Source organism: Epinephelus moara, chromosome 19 (assembly GCF_006386435.1).
Source record: "Epinephelus moara isolate mb chromosome 19, YSFRI_EMoa_1.0, whole genome shotgun sequence".
In the NCBI taxonomy this organism is placed as follows: domain Eukaryota; kingdom Metazoa; phylum Chordata; class Actinopteri; order Perciformes; family Serranidae; genus Epinephelus; species Epinephelus moara.
The window spans coordinates 14,457,505-14,479,901 of NC_065524.1; the positions used below are offsets into that span (position 1 = coordinate 14,457,505).

The 22,397-nt window shown below is 42.0% G+C and overlaps 1 protein-coding gene across 7 annotated transcripts in view; it reads left to right on the forward strand.

The window, feature by feature from the left end:
* The window catches only part of LOC126406601 (signal-induced proliferation-associated 1-like protein 2), a 100,848-nt gene that overhangs the window by 53,753 nt on the left and 24,698 nt on the right, over positions 1 to 22,397 (forward strand). For all 7 annotated transcript variants that reach the window (XR_007571728.1, XM_050070974.1, XM_050070972.1 and 4 more), the window contains exons 7-10: positions 1,137 to 1,294; positions 1,962 to 2,538; positions 11,191 to 11,465; positions 18,038 to 18,292. Coding sequence is in view for 6 of the 7 variants with exons in the window: in XM_050070974.1 (XP_049926931.1) it covers positions 1,137 to 1,294; positions 1,962 to 2,538; positions 11,191 to 11,465; positions 18,038 to 18,292 (1,265 nt within the window). In the remaining variant the exon portion in view is untranslated. The remainder of the gene's footprint in view (positions 1 to 1,136; positions 1,295 to 1,961; positions 2,539 to 11,190; positions 11,466 to 18,037; positions 18,293 to 22,397) is intronic.

The following is a 22,397-nucleotide window of genomic DNA, read 5'->3' on the forward strand; positions in this document are numbered from 1 at the left end:
CATGGAGATGTTGGTAATTTGTTTGTAACAATGATTGATTTGCTCCATAAGCGAAAAACTGATGTTTAAAATTGCCATTTTTACATTGACCCCAATTGTTCACATTAGAGCGAAATTCAAAATGCTGTCAAAAATTCAGTTTTTGAGATAAAATTCTGAAATTTGCCACACATCATCTACCATGACTCTAGAATTTTGTCTTTTTTTCATGAACATTGAAGATTTATTTAGCAAGAATTTGCATGTATATGTTTACAGTACCGTTTACGTAACGTTACGAAACGTAGTTTTTGTAGGACAGTGCAAAGTTTGGTGAGTTTTAACCCATGGGAAGTATGATTTCCTCAGAAGAAGAAAGAAGAAGAATACCTAGGATTACAATAGTGTCCTGGCAGCTTAGCCCGGACCCTAATGAAGCAAAAGCAGAAACAGGATATTCAGATGGCAATATAGCAACAACAAGTCCTATCAAAACATAAAGTAAAGTCAGGATTAAGTTGCAACAAAAAGACAAAAAATACAAGATAAAATATGCAAAATGTCAATTTAAATAAGTACAAATAAAAAGAATAAAAGCAATATAAGTATAAAGAGACAAAATTGAAATAAAAATAAGACAACATCACATAAAAGCAAGTCTTTTAAGCAAGCTTTAAGAAGAAATCATTGGCTCTGCAAGCCTTATCTCCTGATGCAGGTCATTCCAAAGCCGAGGGGCCCTGATAGGCTTGATTACATTTAGTTTAAGCTGCGATTTTGGAAGAGCCCCACAAGACCTAGGGCTGTGAACTGGCTTTTATGGGGTCAACATTTCTGCTGTAGCTCGGGGCCAGACCCAGACAAGCTTTAAAAATGATCAATAAAATCTTAAAGTCAAATCTGAAATGAACAGGGAGCCAATGGAGAGAAGCCAGGATTGGGAAATTTCTGTCAAAACCAGTTAAAGCCTGGGTGGTGCATCCTGAACGAGCTGGAGGAGATTATTGAGACTTAAAATTCCTTGGCTTGTCCACTCAAATGCTTTAAAGCTAGACAGAATTCACCTTTACAAGCGAACAGTTGTACTTTATTCACCCTTTTTGTGATGCCTTTTCTCCTTGTTCTGTATTTGAATCCATTCCTCCCTCCTCTTACAGTTACTAAGGAAGAGGCACATTGGCAATGATATCGTCACCATAGTATTCCAGGAGCCCGGAGCCCTTCCTTTTACTCCAAAGCACATCCGCTCTCATTTCCAACATGTGTTTGTCATCGTCAAAGTCCACAACCCCTGCACTGATAACGTCTGCTACAGGTAAACACAACAAGCATGCACTACGCCTGCAAGGCTCTCTCAAAGCTATTCTACCCTGGCTGATGAAAACGGAAAGGGTGAAAATGCAACATCTGTATTCGGTGGCGTCGAGTCAAACTGCCGAACATTAGAGCGCTTCACCATGGGATAAGACGCAAACTAATATCCTCAAGACAATTTAGGGGAATGTGTTTATCTTTTGATGTGCTTTGCATAAATGTCTTCATGGCAAATGGCTCTACATGAACTTTTAAGAGCACTTAATTTGAAAGAATAATAATAATAGCCTGCTGAGTGCTTTCTGTGGTTTCTGTCATGACTTTATAGTAATGTGCAGGAATCACGGGGCTCTTTTGATCTGTTCAGTGATGATACAGTTATTATCTTCAGAGACACCTTGAAATTATGACTTACGACTCTCTCCTCGAGTGTTTCTGAAGTCAAGACGACTCTTGTTAATAACATAGCATTTGTTGAACAGAGCCAGATTAGTCTGAGCTCCTCTCAGTCTTTCCGCTGGAAATAATTTCCCTGAAAGCCATATAATTTCAACACTCTTCAAATGGCTGCTCATTAAACGTACAGTTCAGTATATTTCTTCACTTCTTTTACGTTCTCTTAACTGTCACCGCTGCTTATGATTAATTGATTCCATCCTGTTTTCCAGCGTGGCCGTGTCCAGATCTAAAGACGTGCCTCCGTTCGGCCCCCCTATACCCAAGTCTGTAACTTTCCCAAAGTCAGCAGTTTTCAGGGACTTCCTGCTCGCCAAGGTCATCAATGGAGAAAACGCTGCGCACAAGTCAGAGAAGTTCCGAGCCATGGCGACTCGTACGCGGCAGGAGTACCTGAAGGACCTGGCTGAGAACTTTGTTAGCACAGCTACTATTGACTCTGCTGTCAAATTCAGCTTCATCACCCTCGGAGCCAAGAAGAAGGAGAAGGTGAAACCCAGGAAGGATGCACATCTGCTCAGCGTGGGGGCCATCACCTGGAGCGTCCGTGCCCGGGACTTTGGCCAGTCGATAGATGTGGACTGCTTGCTCGGCATATCCAATGAGTTTATTGTGCTCATCGAGGAGGAATCAAAAAATGTGGTCTTCAACTGCTCTTGTCGTGACGTCATTGGATGGACCTCAGGGATTATGAGCATTAAGATCTTCTATGAGCGCGGGGAGTGTATCATGCTGTCTGCCCACGACAACTGCGGAGAAGACATCAGGGAGATGGTGCAGAGACTAGAGGTAAGATCCTTAAAGACTCAACTGTACTAATCTCTGTAATTTTAGAAGTCTTAATGTCCTCTGGAATAGACCATAGGGGAGAGTAGCTGATCCTTTGTAGCATTCTCTATACTCATGTCTTGAACATCAGTCTCAAATCATATCACAGCACACAACAAGATTTTAAAACACTGTATCCACCTCTCAGAGGGAGTAATTCATTCCCTGTAGGAGTTCACTGTGGCTAATTGAGGGTTCTGTCTTAGTTTGGCATCCAGTTTATTTTTGATACAATGAGCATATTTCAGTAAAAACAATTAAGCCGTCACAGCAGTGGTGTGTCAAAATTGGTTTTAATGGGTCGGCCAAGGTGCAGCCCTGGTTGGCACTAATACACAAACATGCACACATTAAAAAAAGACTTGAGCATCAACATTAGCTAAATATTGATGACATCTCCTCCCGTTCAGCCACAGGGCAAGTTCTGTGCTCTGGAAAAACAGAAAAAAAGTCTAGGCTGTATCTTGCTGTGCATGCTGTATTTATCTGCTGCTCAGTTTGGTCACTCTTTTGGAAATGACAACATGAGCATTGGTCTCGTCTTTTCTCTACTTTGCTGGGGCTGCATGTTTGTTGTTGTCTTCTCTCTAAAGCCCAGTACTGACCAAAGACTAGATGAGACAATGCATCAGCTTCATAGCAATGACTCTCTCCGCTTTAACTTCACACTTGTCAGACTTTTTATGCCTCCATGCTGGTGACAGTCGTAGCCGGAGGCCTTATGTTTTCAGGTTGTCCGCCCCTCCCATTCCTGTTAACAAATTGAACACCTTGAAGGAATTTTCTAAAATTTGGCACAAGTGTCCCTGTGGACTTAAGGACAAACTAAATCGATTTTGGTGGTGGTTGAAGGTCAGAGGTCAAAGTCACTGTGACCTCACGCGTCTCTCATTCACATGAAGGCCATATGTCAAGAACACCTTGAGGGAATTTCCTCACATTTGGCACAAATGTCCACATGTACGCAACGATAAAGTGATTTGATTTTGGTCACTCATCTATATTTGAAGTATTGTCTACTGTCATGGCTATATATGAGTCTGGACAGACATGGATATAAACTGCAACTTGACTGGTTGGCACAAGGCATACAAGTGCGAGGTGATATTCCTAGGTTGTAGATGGATATAATTTATAGCATCTAAAATATGAATGAGGATAGTGATAGTGACATACTTGCTACAGTTGCCACTCTAGTAGTGATGAAATGATAGCCCCTTTTACACTGCCAGATTTTCTGCCAATGTTGGGCCGTTTTGCCGGCAAGCTGCGAGTGTTTAGACACACAGAGCCGGATTGGCGAGGTGATCCGAGGTGCCCAATTTTCTGCCTCATAGGATAGTCATATTGGCAGAACCCTTTTAGTTTAAGAAGACCGAGGCTGTTGATGACGCCGCACGTGCGAGCCACTGGCAGTGAATAAACAGAAAACAGCTGATAGCAGGAATTAGCAAGCAGCTAGTAGCAAGAGGGAAACGCAAACCTGACAGACACAGTAAAGATGAGCAACTGGGGAGACAAGGAATTGCACACCCTCCTTGCCCTCGCAAACGAAGAGGCCATTAACCATCAGATGATGGGGACGGTGAAGGACGGGCCGACTTACAAGAGAATCGCCAGAGGACTGACCAGCTGCGACTTCCCTCCCACGTCACTACGTCACATGCTGACCTTCACGTTTTGTTACTTGCTCACACCCCCCATTGCTCCAAAAAAGGCACATTCTGTATAAACAAAAGTAGGCAGATGGCATTTTGCCACACTCCGCGATTTTGTTTTTATACTGCCAATGCTGAACAAAGACGGATTGGGCTTTCCTGCAAATTTGCACAATTCCTATTTACAAAAGGCTAAAGAAAACATAAAAAACTAGAGGGTTTTGGAGAATTTTTAGCTGTTCATGGGTCCCTCAGAGGAATGCCCAGTGGACTCATACTAATTTATACCAAGAACTACAACAAGATCTCCCCTCTTTTGTCAATTTCTCCCGTCTATTCCCCGAGCAGTTCCTCGTTTAGAAGAGCTGGTGTTGCCTCTAATCAGCAGGGAAAAAACTAACTCTCAAGACAGCATATCACCAGGGGAACAGCTAAAGATAACTCTTCCCAAAACTTTCCCATTTCGACCAGCTGACAGTTTGTAACTGACATGACCAGCTGACATTGCTACAAGCTGATTGCTTGTGTCAAGCTGAGACAGGCCAGCTCACACCACTGCTACTTTTCCCTGCAACATTCTAAAACATGTTAGTCTCATCATGAATCTTTGTTCTGAACTGGGCCTGATAAGACCAACAGCCAAACATATTGGTCAGTGCTACTGCACCTTTGTTGGCAGCTGATAAAATGGCTATTTCATAGCTTATGAAAACCTCTATGTAGCGGTGTTAGTCCCACTATCTACTGAAAAAGCCCTTATTTGTTCTGAAAAGGAGTCCACCAGTATATCCCTCTTAAAAAGAGACCTATAAGTAACCCCCATGAAACACAGTAGTAGTCTGTCATCAGAACTGCCCAGTAAATCTATTATGACTGTGTTTCACACATAAGCTGCAGGCCTGTGAAGGAAAATGGATGCCTTTACTTTAAACGATGCAGTGAGGCATTTTACTTTGGGATAGTTGTGGTCGCTCTGTGGTGAAACAATGCATTCTGCAAATATTGCTCTTACCATTGTAGCTTTACTACTTACCACAAACCTTGTTATTCTATTTTCACCATTATGCCAGCATGACTGTTGCTTGCTCAACCTATATCTATCTTGTCAAGTCTCATGTGTTGTAACTCTGCTCTGAGCTTCTGGTATTTGGCTGACAGAATGGCTGACAGAATTCCCCCAAAACTATTTGTTTTTCTGACCTCGTCTGTCTGCCGGGTCCTCTTTGGGTTGTCCAGAGACAGGAGTGTCTCTTGAATGTGAAATTGTAAAGTGAAATCAGAAGAGAGGATTATAGACCTCCTGATGATAGCTTTTTTTTTTTGGCTTAAAACATAGAATCAGCAGAGGTGTATAGTTAAACGTTTAGGTCACACAGGTACAGATGTTGTCCTGCATTTGATCAGAATAAAACATTATGAAACAGCATTTTCATTAAAAAAAAAACACACAAATCCGGAGCTACTCCCTGTGGCAGACAGTTAATGGGAGTGAAAGATTAGCGATTATGTGACTTTGGCCCATGCTTGATTTTGCGGATGTCTGGGCACAGGTACAGGAGGAAGTAGCTTAAACAGGACACCAACCCAGTTTTGAGGGGGAGGAGAGGAAACAGAGGCACGTTTTTCTGGGGGTCTGACAGACTAAGAATAGAGGACACTTGGCCTCACTTCTTCACTCCTCTTGAGAGCTATCCACTTATTTTTATTAAACCCTTTTTGTACTTCAGCCTTGGCCATCTGTACAACTCTGCGGCTGTGGTTACATCGTGTGATTTTTTTGGGGGGTCTTCTATTCTACAAAAATAGGTCAAAACACCTGGTTCCTCAGTCGGACGCTGGCATGCGATGCCCTGTTTCCGCTCCTTGTGTTGGTGCATAGGCTTTGCTTTTCCCATTCTAGTTTCCACAGTTTGTTTACTGAACCTCTAATCAGGCAGCCCTTTGTTTCCTTTTAATAACATTGAGGTTGAATCCCAAAATCCAAACCTGAGCTGTGCATGACCTTATTTCTGCCTGCCTGCCTGCATACTCTCCACCACTTATCCCTTTGGCAACCTCATCAACAGTCTCGAAATTTCCAACAGACCCCAGCCAGCGTATCATTGGTTCAGCCAGCAACATGGGAGTAACAATCCATTTCCTGCGAAAAACATAAAAAAGAACCTCATTCTTCTGAGGATTACGAGATAATTTACACCTTTTCTATTATCGCCTCTCGCAGTGAACTATTTTCAGAAGAGCTTGGAAATTAGAACGGGCAAAAGTAAATGTGCACATGAGCACAAAGATTTTGCATATCAACCACCTCAAAAAGATCCCGAAGAAGTATTTACCATAATTAATCTTAAAAGGACACGGGTGTCATTCAGTGTCTACTCAACTCATCATAAGAAAGGACAGAGCAGGATATATTAGCATTTGTGATTAGCCAAAGGACATCGCTTCCTCATTCACTATGCTAATATCCTCTCACATTTACCGTCCACTCACCCACGGGATTTGTGAGGGATATTTCACAGGAAAAAGCTCAGAATAAGTATTAATAATAGGGTGGCTATTTGTGTTACTCACACAGACAGTGGAGCAGCAGCAGTATGCACATTTGGAAATGAGCTGACCGTGCATACTTTGCCCCAAAGGTGTCTGTAATGTCCCAGAGGTTGACTGGAATCATGTTTCACTGGAAGGATTTACAGACTGCTGGACCTGTGATGTAATGCGAACCAGAGTGAACAGATTGCCCACTGTAACACACAGAGGCGCCCGGTGTGAGAGCACAACTAAAAGCTTTGTGATAACATCCCGATCTTCAGGGTGTTGCTGAGATGGGTGGCCGCATGTTCGACTTTTATGAGACAAGTTATCTTGGCTCAGTTGGCATATATATATATATATACATATATATATATATTTTGTTTCCTGAACAAAGTACAGGCAATCTCCAACATTGCGTGTGTTTCTGTATGTACTGTATGCATCAGCAGCACTACACATGAAAGCTTATCACTGCATCTGCTGTAGATTTGAGTGAGAGAAGAGTCAAATTTGCAGAATAAAATGAGGGGAAACTATGATTACAGTAAAAACTGTTGGTAAGCGATAAATAATTTCATGTAATTTCTCTGCAATTATTCTCTGGTTCTAGCATCTCAAATGTAATAATTTCATACTCTTTTTTTTTTGTCATACATGCAAGTAAATGGAAAACCCTAGGGTTTAAGAAAGTCAGTCAGATAAAATAAGGTATTCCAATACATCCTGTTTGGCTGCTGTAGATTATTATGGCTATTTTTCACTATTTTCTGACATCTCGCAGACAAAATGTTGAAAAAAATGATCAAATTAATGGATCATGACAAAATTGTTTGTTATGGTATAATCTGTTAGTTAAGTGGTTGCAACAAATTAATATATTTATGATTGATTCATTGTTTGATCTATAACAGGTCCAAAAATATTTTTAGAAATGCCCAAAGTGACATCTTGACTTTGCTTTTTTGTCCAACCAGCAGTCTAAAATCCAAAGACATTCAGTTTAATACTACACATAACAGAGAAGAACAGTTTTTTGCCGTTATGCTTGATTAACAACTTGAAAGAAATACTACTGATTTTCGACCAGCTTTATGTTATAACAATGTGGGTAATATGCATTAACGAACTAAACTTTCCTACATGTTACTAGCGACCAGATCTCCCTGCTCATCTCTTGGCTCAAAAACGCATCATCCAGCAGATTTTCGCTGGCTTTGGGCTGTTGTTCGAACTACAGATTGTATTTACACATTTTCGTGTGCCCACCCAGACACAAAGAGTGTAGAAGTGGATCAAGAGAGAGACACGCCCCTCTCTCTCTCACTCTCTTTCAAATTTAAATTCAGATGGCTTCATTGGCATGATGTCTTTCTCTGTCTCTCTAAGCCTCCCTACGAACCCTATTTCTCGGTTAATATGTTGTCAGAAACATATTTTAGTGCACTGTTTGGCTACGAGAATTTGTACACAGGAAGTTGGCACCATACTGTTTCCTGTATTGTAAGAACAAAAAAAAAATACTGAGATCAAATGGTAAATCTAAGCAGTGCTGATCAAATATGAACCAAGATTCTGTTACTGTGTTGCCTATTTCTCACCATGACTGCGTTTATAGAAACATATTTTAGTTTACTGTTAAACTGTAATTTAAGATTGTTTGTCAGCAGCCGCCCACCATATTATTTCCTGTGTCAAAATTGCCAAGCTCACGTTACATCACCCACCAGCAGGAGCATTTATTGGTCTGGCGGGGCCCAGTGCATTCTAATAGTTGTAGGTTTTCTACCTTTTGAACGAGTGCCACAGCCCTTTTTGTCTGTTTTCTCTGGTCATGTAGCACCAATGTCAAAGTATGTGTGTCTTTCTACTGCACAGACAGTCTAGTTATATGAAAAGACAATCTTTCAATCAGTGGAATACTTATGTAAATGATGACTAGATTGCCATGTTTGCTGTTGATAAATCTTTTGTCAGCTATCAGCCATCCAATTATTAATCAGCACCATTTTGAGGCTTTATCGTTAACTGCTGACATTAATGTCTTGCTCAGGCTACTCTTGCCCCATTAAGCAAAATTGTGTCGTATCCCACCAGAAGCCACTGTCCTAGATCTACAAATTGATTCACAAATATTCAGCCCAGAGGAAACAGGCGACCCTAGATTTCCCAATCTGTGCTTCAGTTCTTTGAAGTTGAGTGGGATGACAAGGTTTTGTCATGTCTGTGAAACATGCTACTACAGATGGTGTCATCAGTGTCAGAGCTCCCTCTGACTGTCAGACCTCTCACTGACGATCATCGCCAGCAACACTACTAGACAAGAGATTTGAGTCTGGTGCTGTTTGTTTCTTTAGGGCTGTGCTGTGGTTTTATGTCACCAGTCACACACACGCACATCCACGCTGCCAGACTTCATGTCACCATCCTTCATCAGAAGAACTTTACAGACCACAAATCCCTCCTATGAGATAATGAGTTAGATTCCGCTGTTATAGATTCAGGCCATTTGGAGGAGAACCTGTGCACATTAGTTTTCTGGATGGACTGAATAAAGGGCGTTGATGAAAGCATTTAGAAAGCCATTATTTAGGCCTAATGAATTTCTGACAAAGGGCATTTTGATTCATGATCCCTAATACCCAGACCAATGTCTTCTTCAGACACAGGCCATTTACTTCCAGACTTCACCCCCAAGAGAGCTTTCGGACTTCAAATTTCCAATTTCTTTTGCCCTTGATGTTTTATGCAGAGCGAGTGTTTAGTTTGTGAAACATTTCACCAATATAGTTTTATCTCTTTTTGACAGATGAATCTTTTTATTGCAAAACTGAGACTGTGACATTGCTTATTTTACCAACAGGACCAGTCGTTTCCTAAGTACATAAAGTTTTAGGGTTGTGTCTAACTATGAGATCCATCATGGTTGTCTCGGGTCCCCTCTCACACAGCGGGGTAGGATTTCTGCCAGTGTGAGAATCTGGTGGAGTGTTGACAGGCCATAGTCTGAGTTAATGTGTCCCTGAAGCCAGCTGCCACTCTGAGGCAAATGGAGGCAGTCACCCACAACTGAAGCAAGACTAATCTGATGGGTGATTAAAGCTCATTGGATGCAGTGTGAGGTTGTTTTCCAGTGGTTGTCACAAGAAAACTTGTCGAGTCCCATTGTGTACCCGCACTGCAGTGTAGCATGTATATTAACTCAGTCACTTCATGACATCAAGGTAGGCCGCCGCTTTTCATCTCTGCTAAGTGTGGTGGTCGTATGTTTTTACTGAAATGTTGCTGCTGAAGCAAGGGGGTTGCCTGAACTTCAGTTGAACCTGAATTGCATTAAAGCAGAGGCTTAGGCCAGGCCACCGCTGAGCAAAGTGAGCAGCTTCATTTGCATGCAAGTACGTGATTGGACCAGAACCAGCATTAAGTTTCATCCAAGCACACAATTGGACCAACAGCGACTGTCCGCCAAGTAGCCGCGGGTGAAGTCTCAAGTCTCTGGCTGCAGTTGCCAATATTTTGAGAAAAGGGGTGAAGAGATCATATTGTGCTCATCAGCTGCCAGTTGATACAGATTATGTGTTGGTGAATAAATGTGCTCCAAACTCCTTATATGGAATCCACTCTGGTCAATGGGCAAGGCAAGGAAAGTTTGTTTTTATTGCACATTTCAGCAACAAGGCAATTCAGTGTGCGCTACATAAAACATCTACACAACATGCAAAAGGATCACATTATGAAAGGCCATTTAAATACAATTAAAACAGTCATTAAAGAGCCAAGCGAATAGAAAATCAAAACAAGCTAATGGACATTACCATAGAAGTAAGTCCCTGTCTCAGGGGCCCAGCTGATCCACATTCCCTACACAGCACCCACAGAGCCACAGCACTGTAGTTAAAGTGTCCATAGAGACAGGTGCATATTTGCATGTGCAGTACATGTGTGTTTAAGCTGCTTTCATTCAGCTCTGAGGCTAAACCAGTTAGCTCTGTCATGTACCCTCTTATTAACTTCTGTTTTGAGAGGTTCTTTGAATTAGCCAAACAAACATGCTCGTGCTCTTCTGCCTAAGGACAGGATTTTACTCTGCTCTAATAGTTGTTTTTTTTCATGTGTTTGATGTGTGTTCCTTGTGTAATAAAACCCACAAACATCTGTTAAAAAAAGATGCACATTGAACACTGTTGAAGGGTTCTGTTAAAATAAACTGTATTAGCTTAGAAAGTTCTTATTAAAGGATATTAAGATCACTCAACTTCCAGTCTTTCTCCATCCAGCTCATGCTTGTTTTCTGTTTTCTCAGTGTTTCATGTGTCAGACTTTGATTTCTGCTGAAGTGTTTCTGAAGTGCTGCTGTCTTTATGCCTCTGGATCAGTGCAATCAGGACAAAGTTGATGACATTGATTTTGATTCTGGTTCCAGATCACCACCAGAGGCTGCGAGACGTCAGAGATGACCTTGCGTCGGAATGGCCTCGGACAGCTCGGCTTCCACGTCAACTTTGAGGGCATCGTGGCCGACGTGGAGCCCTTTGGCTTTGCCTGGAAGGCGGGGCTGAGGCAGGGCAGCCGACTGGTGGAGATCTGCAAGGTGGCTGTCGCTACTCTCACCCATGAACAAATGATCGACCTGCTGCGCACATCCGTCAGCGTCAAAGTGGTTATAATCCAGCCTCATGAAGACGGCGCCCCCAGAAGGTAACTCCTTGCCTTTGTTTTCTTACTTTCACTTAAAAACGACAAAAAAAGATGCTACAAAACATATGCAGGCTTCTTATTGTCTTTGTTTATTTGCTGCTGTGCTGTGGTTAGTGAAACGGAGAAGCAGGTGCTCCTTAGAAATCTATGAAGTCACAACAGAAGAGTAGTTTCTTTTTCTCATTTTTCCATGCAGCTGGCGTAAATTAACTTGACATTTGCTCTCATGTTTGATGATTAGCATAAAGAAATGCTTACATACTGTTTTTGTAGCACAGGGGTTGATGTTGTTCTCTGCTGATTTCTCTGGAGAGGGGACTCTCTTTGTATTGATGTGGCTTTGTTGCAAGAGAAAGCTCCAGCAGGGCTGTAGAGTCACGCAGACACGGACAGTCAGCGTTTCTCCCTAATGATAATGAGAGGAGCGTTTTTGATTAATGACTCAACTCTCGCTGCCATTGTCTGACAGCTCACATTTGCAGATTGCTTTTTTTCTAACCTCGCCCAATCTTCTATTCAGCAATTAGGATGGGAGTGTTTGGCTTTTTAGGGACACACACCCATGGGGTACACTCCATCGCTCCCATGATAAAAAGAGAGAAGCATATTTCAAATGATCTTTTGTGATGGGAAGAGATGAAGGTCTGTCTGAAATGTCTGTTCTGAAAGCACATCTGCTTGTTTTGTCTGTGAGGGACAGACAGCTCTGTGAACTCATATCCATCACTCTTTCACACTCACATTTTCGACATCTTTGTTTTGGTCGTGCTTCGGGCTGACAGATTTGTGTACCAGCAAATGCTTTTACCACTTTGGTCACAGATAACCGCAGCAGAATGACTTGACAGTGTGCAGAGGGAATAGCTCCACTTAATCCTGTTGTGATGTTGGAGGTAATACCTGTACCTGTGGATGACAATTAAGTAATCATAATGTAGGTTTACGCTGTGTGCATATGTGTTAACCCCGTGCATTTCTAAACAAAGTGTTGATGGCTGAAGAATCTTGATAAATGACAGTGGATAAGGGGTTTTAGATGACATCTGTTATTGAAGATTAAGTCTAATGCATATTTCTGGAACATGATATTAATGACAGGCTTGCTAAAAAAGTCCTGTACGAATACAATCTTCAGCAGCGGCCTGTATAAATGTGTCATTATGTCAGAGACTACATACTAGGCACGTGTTTAACTGTGTTTCAACTTTTTGCTCTGGTCTGGCAACAGAGGGGTAACATATTTGCTCCCCCAGATGGCGGGCGAACACGCCTCGTCTGTGAATCCAACACAGCAGCCTCTCTGGCAGAACCGACGTCTAATCCTCTTACCACGATCTGTGATGATACATGATGATACAATCATAATCGCAGTTCAGAGAAGCAGAAAGCAGACAAAACAAACATCTTCCAAAAACGGCTCTGTGTCGACAAGCGTGTGTCCGGCTCTGCGGAGATGTGGTTACAGAACGGAGGATTCTGTAAGGGAAGCTTTTTGACATGGTATTTGTGCCAGTGGAAGGCATCTGGCTTGGTTTCACTGATATCACAGAAGCCTGTGAAGGCACTTTAGACAGCCAATTGAGGATGGTTTTAAAAATACATACGCTATATAGCACTGTGCCCAAAGGAAAAAATTATATCATGCTGTATGTCCATAATGGGTGGTATGATGCATAATTGAGTGAGCTTGAGCCACATATGGCGTTGCTAACAGATGCATCTGGCAGATTAGTAGGTATTACTGTAGATGGCTATACTGGTCAGAGCTGTTGAGCTGCACTGGGAGATTTCCCCGTCTTACTTAAACACAGTTTCTCCTCATCGTCCCATGAGAACCAAAAGGCTCCATCACGGGTCCTGTGAATTTTCTCCCAAGGCTCCAACAAATCGAGAGGTGAGAGGTCAGGTGAAGAATCTCGAGGGCCCTCAACTCTTTTCGCTGCTGCGTCTTTGAGTTGCTAAAGTGTTGCAGTCAACAATAAGTGCTCCAGTTTCTCCACTATTATCTCAAAGGAAAGGAATTCAGCAGGGGCCCGAAAGGCCCCAGTCAGTCCCCTGTGGCCAGAGAGATGGGGGTTTGTCTAACAACAATGGACAAGAGTCTCATGACCTCCAGACAATGTACCCTGGCTCCACACTGCTACCATGACATGGAAAAATGTTTTCATAAGCACATGTTGGGGCTGGAAGATGTATGTTTCCTCCTTGGTGTTTTTAAATTGTCAGAATAGTCTCTTATTTTGGGATTCCTTCAGATTCATCAAGGACTGATGGGGTCATCTGGTCACTAAGATTATGTTGTTGTGTTTTTTTTTTTAGGGAAAAAGAACATTTAGTCCACTGTGTAGAACTGTTTAGAGACAAACCACCTAAAGCTGGGTATGCCCTTAACGGGGTTTACCCTTCTCAGCCTGAAGCCAGTGGAGATATGCCTCTAATATTAGCTGTACCTTGTACTGTATTTATTTACACTGGAGGAAGGATGTGGTTTTAGCCCAGTGCAATACCAGAGGCTTTTCCATCATCACTCTGAAAAGCTTTAAACAAGTTCAACATGTTAGCCTTGGATCAAACTAATGAGAAAAAGATGAAAAAGATTAGCTCTTTGAAACAGAAATGCGATGTGCAGAACATGGCAGTGATTGTATGTTTTGGTATATGGTCATCAGAGATGAAGGAGTAAACAAGAGGATCAGTACAATATGGACTAAAATGGATGATTACTACAAGACATACAAACAGTAACAGAAACAAAAAAGCAACTGTATTTTCAGAGTATTGGACTTTTATGTGTTTTTGTTAGAACAAATTGTACATTTTGGCTTTTAATCACAAAAAATATGCTTAAAATGGTGGGTGACCCAAATTTAAGTGGGTTCAACCTGCAGCAGCCCCCTGCTGATAATGAGTATTGCCTGTGACATTCAGTTGGCCACTTGTGACCTTTCCTTTGAAGTGTCATCAGACTTGTCATGATGGATTTTCATCTGGACTGAAGTTAAGCTGGATTTCTCACTTCCCATGCCGACACCCTGTGAAAGAGAGCACCGCTAAACCAAAACTCAGAGAACCTGCATCACAAATTGCTCGGCTTAATCCCCCCCAACATTCTTCACAGGAGGTGTTCTTCCCTTTTAGATCAGTTTGCAAAGAAATCATTGAAAGGGGCTTTTCCCTCTTTTTTTTTGCAATCCAATGCACTTTTCTACACACCTTACTTAATGAACCTCCTGACAGTGTTCTGCAAAGGGCTGGTGGAGGTCACAACCTCTGTGGCTCTTTGCTGTGACATGGAGTCTGACTGTGGGAATGGATTAGCATGTCCATCAGTCGCTGGCCATGTCATCAGAGTGACAGCTCTCTGGCTGAGGTCTAAGGTCCTGTTGTCACACTGATCTATTGTAATTCGTTAAGAGCCTCAAGGAGCTGATTGTTCACCTCAGACTGGCCGCAGACTCTTTATTTTTTTATTGCAAATGAGCAGTGATGTCATTTTAGTAATGCCACTCCATGTTGTGGCATTGTGTTGTCAAATTATTTCCTTTAATAAGTCAGATGTACAGTAGCTGTATTTTTAGTTGACTGAATGTTTGTTTTAAGTTTCAGATGTACACCTCATGGCTCATGTAGGCCATTGTGGTATAATTTATAGCCTCTCACATTTAGCTGGAAGAGCAGCAGCAGTTCTTGGTGGAATCGAGGGAAAGCAGGCAGTATTATTTCTCAGCAGTTCCTGGCTTCCTCCTCTGGATGTGTCTCCTCCACAACCAGCCTCCAGCTCAGGTTTAACTGTTGACCAAACACCCGTTTCCTGCTGTTTCTCTGTGATTTATACACAGCTAGTACGACTCCCCCCCTATACATTACAAACAAGAAGCACATTCCACATACATCAGGCCGATGCGACGGCTATTTCCACTTCCTACCAAGTTTGTAAAGGCACTGAGAGAAAATATTAGGCTCATAAGAGAAATTTAACTTGTCAGTTCTTACTCATTCTGGTGCAAAAAGGAGAGCAAGACACAACGGCTGAGACCTTTACTTGTTGACAAGCTGTTAGCGAGGTTTAGCCTGTTCAGAGAGTAATGATGTGTGGCAGCCTTGCATGACCACACACACAAACAGTTCATCAAGGTAATGAGTGGGTTAGCAGCCCTGTTAAAGACCAATAGACCAACAGTTGAGATGTAACGCTCTTGTCAGCATCCTTTTCTTCTGACATGAACAAATAGAGATTGATAGACCACAGGTTTCACAATGAAGGAAGTAATGATTATATATAGGAATGGCCATTTGTATATCAATCACTCACCCTGTGTTACCTTGAAAGTGTGAAGAAAAAGTTGATTTTCTCACATGCCTCTATGGCAAACGAAGAATCCAAAAAACAGAATATTCTTGATGAAATGAAGTTAAAGGGGTATTGTCCAAGTCTTATTAATCTAGTTGCATTTTTAGTACTTTAGTACAAACAGGCAGCCCTTTCTGGCAGGGAACTCACCCAAAAGTGAAACATATCAATGCTCTTTTCAAAGCCAGTCTCCATTCACAAAAACATGAATTTTACCTCACTGAACATGGGAGCTGCTGTTCTACCACTGCCTTTGTCAGTAGCTTATTTGTCTTATTATGTTAAATTGCAGTTGTTAAGCCCCGCCCTCTTTTTTGCTCCAGTTCATCAAGAATTTTCATTGTTTTTGGATTCTTCCTTCACCAAAAGGATGCAAGAAAATGTTCTCTCACAAATTCAATATAACACTTGATGAGTAATTGATTTACACATGATTATTTCGTGGGTGAGTATTCCTTTAAATCACCAATCTCTGAGCTCCTCATGCACAAATAGTAGCTTCACTCAACAAGATAAATTCCTTTTCCCTTTATGGACATCAGTGATCTTCTGATGCTTTAACGCCACTCATTACTGTCACTGCCCCACATATCAAACCAGTGATGCATGCTACATACATAAAGTAAATAAATAATGTAAACTATGGAGGATGTAGAGCACACCATTGTCAGTCCTTCATCATGAATGAGGCCAGCTTGCCGGTGACATTGACCAGATGTGAGAAAATCTGTGGACGAGGAGGAAGCGAAGGATGATCTTCTAGTTAGATCTTCTAACACCCACAGCTCCAGTGGGAGGCCAGCTGTAAACAGCCCAGCCACCCATGGCCCAGTTTGATGAAAAGGTCTCCCTGAGAGGGATTACTCGCCCCCTCTACCACAGTCTTTGCAATCAGCCAGCGCACCCTCCTAAAACTCCGCTGTGTGTACATGTATGACCACAGCAAAGTATACACAGCTTTCCATCCCCCAGTGGATTCTGGAAAATGGACTTTGGAGGGGGAGGGAGGTGTAATCATTAGGGTCATGCTTGAGATGCTTTTGGAGAGCTAGCAGAGCACCCGGGCTGTTTAACCCCGACCCACCACCCTGTAAACCCCTCGTCCTTCCAAACATATACACCAAGCCCCAGAGATTAATGTTGCATGAAATGGCATCACAGGCCTTGTCCATCCCAGAGATCCTCAGTGTTGTTAGCAGTAATGGGATGGAGACGGAGGGAGGGGAAAGCCTCCTGTGAAGAGCTGCTCAGGGGAGACCTATATCTGATTAAGTGGCAAGCTGAGATTTTCGGCTCTATTAAAATAGGCAAAGTGTTTTCCACTGTTTTCTGTGGGTCTCTGATGTGCCCGCAAACCCTCAGTGTGCACACGCAACTGTGTGTGTTTATTGTTGGCACACACACATGCCTGCACACGGACACACTATATTTAGACGTCTGCCTCTGGCTAAATATTTCTGACAGCATTAGTGTGTTTTGGTGTAGTCATGGTAACGGATGAACGATTCCCCTCCCCCCCAGTTTTTACCCAGGACATCAGGGTCAGTTGTGTTGTACAGTAAACATCTGTTATAACTAATAATTTTCAACCTGTCTGCTCATACAAGAGCAAAATGTTATTAAATTATCAACTCAATGGGCCAAAAAACCCCACAATAAAACATGTAATGTAATCTGAAGTTTAATATTATTGCATCACTAATAATCATTATGATGTTGTAATGCTGATTTATCGGCTGACACAATCATTATAATGACTAATAATGAATGCAATTTCAGCTATTAAGTTTTCTTATTCTCATGATTCATTACATCCGCAGTAATGAAGTGTAATTGTAGATATATGCTCACTGCGGAAGTCACAATTGTGGAAAAATGTGATTCATGATAATTGTTTGGTTCATGATTAATCTACTGTGTTCCCCAAAAGTAATCTCACAACTCTCATCAGCTCCACTTCCAGAAGCAATATGCAGTTTTTCTCAGTGATAAAGCTCCGATAAACCTGCTGCACACTGCCTGCTCAGCAGCACCAAACATGACACTAACAACTTTAGCAACTGCTTACAGCTAAATGTTTGACAAAAATACTACTTGTAGAGGTTAGCTAAGATTTCGGGTTATACTGCAACCTGCAATGCAACTCGGATGCCACTACAGCCTTTTCATCCCGGCCTCGTTGCTAACCTTCCACCCTCTTCTCTGTTTCCTTCCCACTCAGGGGCTGCTCCGAGCTCTACCGCATACCCATGGTGGAGTACAAGGTCGACAGCGAAGGTACACCCTGCGAGTACAAGACACCCTTCAGGAGAAACACCACCTGGCACCGGGTGCCCACAGCTGCTGGACCGCCACTTTCCCGGGGCTCGCCCACGCAGGGCCCTGATCGCCTGCAGTGCCAGCAGATCCTCCAGCAGCACCAGGCAGCTATCCCACGGAGTACCTCCTTTGATAGGAAGCTGCCAGATGGGTCCAGGTAAGGCATGACTATAAAAGACTTTAAATTTACATATTAAAAGAAGTTTTGTGCACTGCTGCATATTAATCCACACACAGTACAGGAGCACTGCTTATCTGCCTGTAGAAGAACATACTACTGTTGGGTCAGTATGTGTGCAATTGTTGTGAGTTTAATTTCCTAAAAACTAGCCAACAATCTCAGCTTTCATCAGCAAGTCTTATTCAGCAGGAAGGATACACAATAAGACTAAAATCACAGTGGTTGAAAGCATTACACAGATCTCAAAAAATAAAGTAATTAAGTCAGAATATCACAATAAGATCAAGTCACTGCAACATAATTGACAACGCTGCAAAAAAAGTAGGTGAATGCAAAAAAAGAACAAAACAAATGAACAAAATTGTGTTTTTGAGACACTTTTGGAAGTCAAGCTTTCTACTCAAGGTTTTTCAGAAAGCCAGGCGGAGCAAAGCACGCGATCAAACATCACGACGCTCAAAAGATCCAGTCCTTTGAGATGAAATCTTTGAACCTTTGAGCCCGTCTCATTTAGAGAAGAGCCGCAGTTACACTTTGAGGGGCTGTTATTGTGTTCAGTTATTTGCATACATATAAATGGGGCATTTTAGTCTGGTGAATTCACGGCTTCGCTTTCATCTCCCTTCAGATGATAAGGCCACACTCAGACTTTGTTCCTGTCCTAGACGGTGTCTCTTTTGGACATCTCCATTGAGCCATGTAAAGCAGTGATTTGTTCATTCTAATGAAACCCCTACAGTCATGATAACCTTTCCAGTGTGTCACACCGACCCCCCCTGGTGTTGCCTGTTCTGACTATACTGGGATAATGGTCGCCTTCTCTGCCTAATCAGAGTCCCTGGCAGCGGGAGCGCTCCATTCTGCCTCGCTCCTTTCTCTCTCGCTCTCTCCTCGTACCCCTCCTACTCCCCCGCTCCCTCCTCTTCCTGCACCCTGCTGAGGAGGAGGTGATGGGGACACTGACACAGCTCAGCTCATCTCATCCAATTACTGCAGAAACAAAGAGAGTGCTCTTTCACGGACCACGATATGTAGCACCCCAGAGGGAGTGGGAGTAGAGGAGGGGGATAAAGGAGACTAAAGAGGGAGGGAGGGAGACAGGAGAAGAATATTATACAGTCGCATATTCCAGGAAAATAAATCAACATATAGAATAATTGATCATATTTTTTGTTTTTCAGAATTTCGATCAGTAGTCTGTAGCAGCATTCCCAACCAGGGGTACTTGTACCCCGGGGGGTATGTCTGCAGTTGCCAGTGGATATGTGGATTGTAGAGCAGCTAAACTAATCTGAAAAAAAAAATAGATATTTAGATATGATTTTTTTAATTTATTTTTTTAAACACATACAGATGCAGCTGTAACACATGAACATGATGTATTGCGATTGAGAGTGCGTGAAAACTGTTGAGCAAGCAGGCAGACAAATCTAAATATATGGTTAAAATACAGAGCTGAAATATGGATAGACAGTTGAAATCAGGGCCATAATCACCTACTTAACACTGGATAGGGGGGACCATTTTCAATCTACACCTTCTGTGACCCAACCCTCGAGGAGGGTGTAGGGGAAATTTCCCCTAGAATACATTATTAGAAACTCAACAGCTTAAATGACCATTTTAGAGTGTTTTGAAACAAAAGTCTTGGATCAGGGGCTCTCAGAGTTTTGATGACTGACTGCCATTGTAGCAAGCCAGCCGCACAAGTGCACACACTATGAATTTTTATATCACATACTATACCATGACATTTTTATGACAGACTAACACTTTACAGAAACTGTAACAGTCGACAGTGATATAGCCAACATATTACATTCCAGTCTCACACTTTTTAAATTATTTTAAAATAATGAAATAGAGTTTCAGTTTAGTGTTTGACATTGATTGATTGATTTACCCACAGCAGTCGAGCAATGTCTTCCGCTGAGGTACTGCTACACCATTTGCACAAACTATACACACATCTGCTGTAACTATACTGGAACCAGTGGTAATAATAATAGTGGAAATATATTAAGGTTATTTATGATTATGATTACATTTGCTAATGATTACTTCAGACGGTGATGTGTAGTTGCCTGTCGTAGCATTTTCTTTATAATTTATATTGGGGGGGGGGCTTCATAAGCGTGATTAAAGCTTTGTTTTCACTGCTTAATCTCTTCAGAACACTAAGACTCAGTTATTACTCGAACTGTCGTCTCATCTCTTTGAGTGGCAGTGCTCATCGGCGGAGAAGCATCACAAAAAGAGGGGTACATTTTGGTCATTTTGCCGACAGTGGGATGGGCATCCCCGCTCGTTCTCCCTCAAATCGCCTACTTGCCATATTAATGTATAAACATCTGAAATATTTCGCTGAAAGTATTTGGTTAAAATAGATTGCTGAATTATGGATAAACAGTTGAAAGAGTTTGTCAAAAATAATGGATAAAACGGTTGAAACATTTAATCTCTGCCACTTTAGATGGCAGCAAAGTTGACCAACCTGACTTACACAGTGATGGCACAGTTGTATTAAAACATCATTGTAATAATACCCACAATTGCATAATTATTAGTGTTAAATAACATCCAGTGTAAATTCAAATTAACATGTATGCAACAGGTGGTGTCAATGAAAGGATATTGAAGTTCGTCTGACAGGGATGTCTGACAACAAAAGGTCGGGAACCACTGATCTATAGAACACACATGAATCTTGATAGCTCAGATAAAGCATCATCCCATCCATACATTTAGCTGAATCCAGACTTGGCACTGTAAAATATGACACCTACTACGCAGCCAACTGGGATTGACCGCTAATCTCTATAGCCTTGAATGTTATTGCAGCGCAGAGAGAAAAGAAAAAGCTCAATATCTCCCCCCTCAGAACTTTACATTATGTCAAGGGAGGAAGAGAAGGAGAACAAAAAGCAGCTGCTGCTGTTTCACATTAAAGCGCCTGGACCCGACTGAGGAGACTAACACTTCAGCCGGGGAGGAAATGTAGCGATCTGGCCAAAGCGTTGGATGATGTGTGCCGCAACTGAGTTACTGACAGTTTAGTGAGTTTCCCATGGAGGTCCAGACAAAGGAAACCTGATGACAAAGCAGAAAGGGAAAGAATTTGTCGCCTTCTGAATGGACGTTTGTTATGTGATTTTTGAATTATGAGGTTCTACTAGATTATTTTTATGAAATGTACCTTCAGATTTCACATCTTTATGCCTTGAAATATTAAAAGAAGGAGGGAGAAAATACACACGTTCTATCATCTGGGATATCATCTTAATTCAGACCCAATCCTAAACGCATTATATGAACAAATAAATGAGAGAAAAGACACAGATGAAAGAGTATTCAGCGAGATCCTGGCTGGAGACTTAATGTGAAAGCCATCCTGCCTCTGTTATTGCAGTCTTATTTCCGTCCGGTCATTTAACCTACTTTGGTGTTGCTTAAAAGGAAGGCCTCGAGGCAGCAGACATAACTCGAGTCCAATGTTTATTTTACACTCGAGACCGTAGTTTCTCCTGACCAGGCGAAAAGTGAGAAAAGAAACTAAGATACTAAGTTTGGTCAGGGCTCATTGCAAGAAAGTGAAACACACTTTGATTAGATTGAGCTGAGATAACAGACAAAGTCTAAGCAGGTAAATGACTAAACTTCCTTTAACAGATCATGTGGGAGAAGATAGTTCAAGAACAGGAGTCAAGTTTGTGTTTCAAGGCAGAAATCTCAAGCATCCTCTCACACTGACGAGCTACTTCTGTCTTTTACTCTACGTACACAGAGAGCCGCACCATCTGGATCACTCACTGAGGCTTATTACCATAACTAATCCATGTTTCTGTTTGTCTTTGGAGAACAAGACACCTTCTCCCTCACTGACAGCTCTCACATTTTCTTAGAGATTATCCACGGTGCTATTCGCTGGAGTGACACCCAATAATAAAGTCATTACCGCTCAACAGTGAGGGAAAGAAGTTTTTCCAGTTGTGAAATATCAGCTTCTAGAGTGTTTAATTTACGCATGGGGTGTAAAATTGTTTCAAATAATAATATGTACCAATAGAGCAGTGTTAAAATG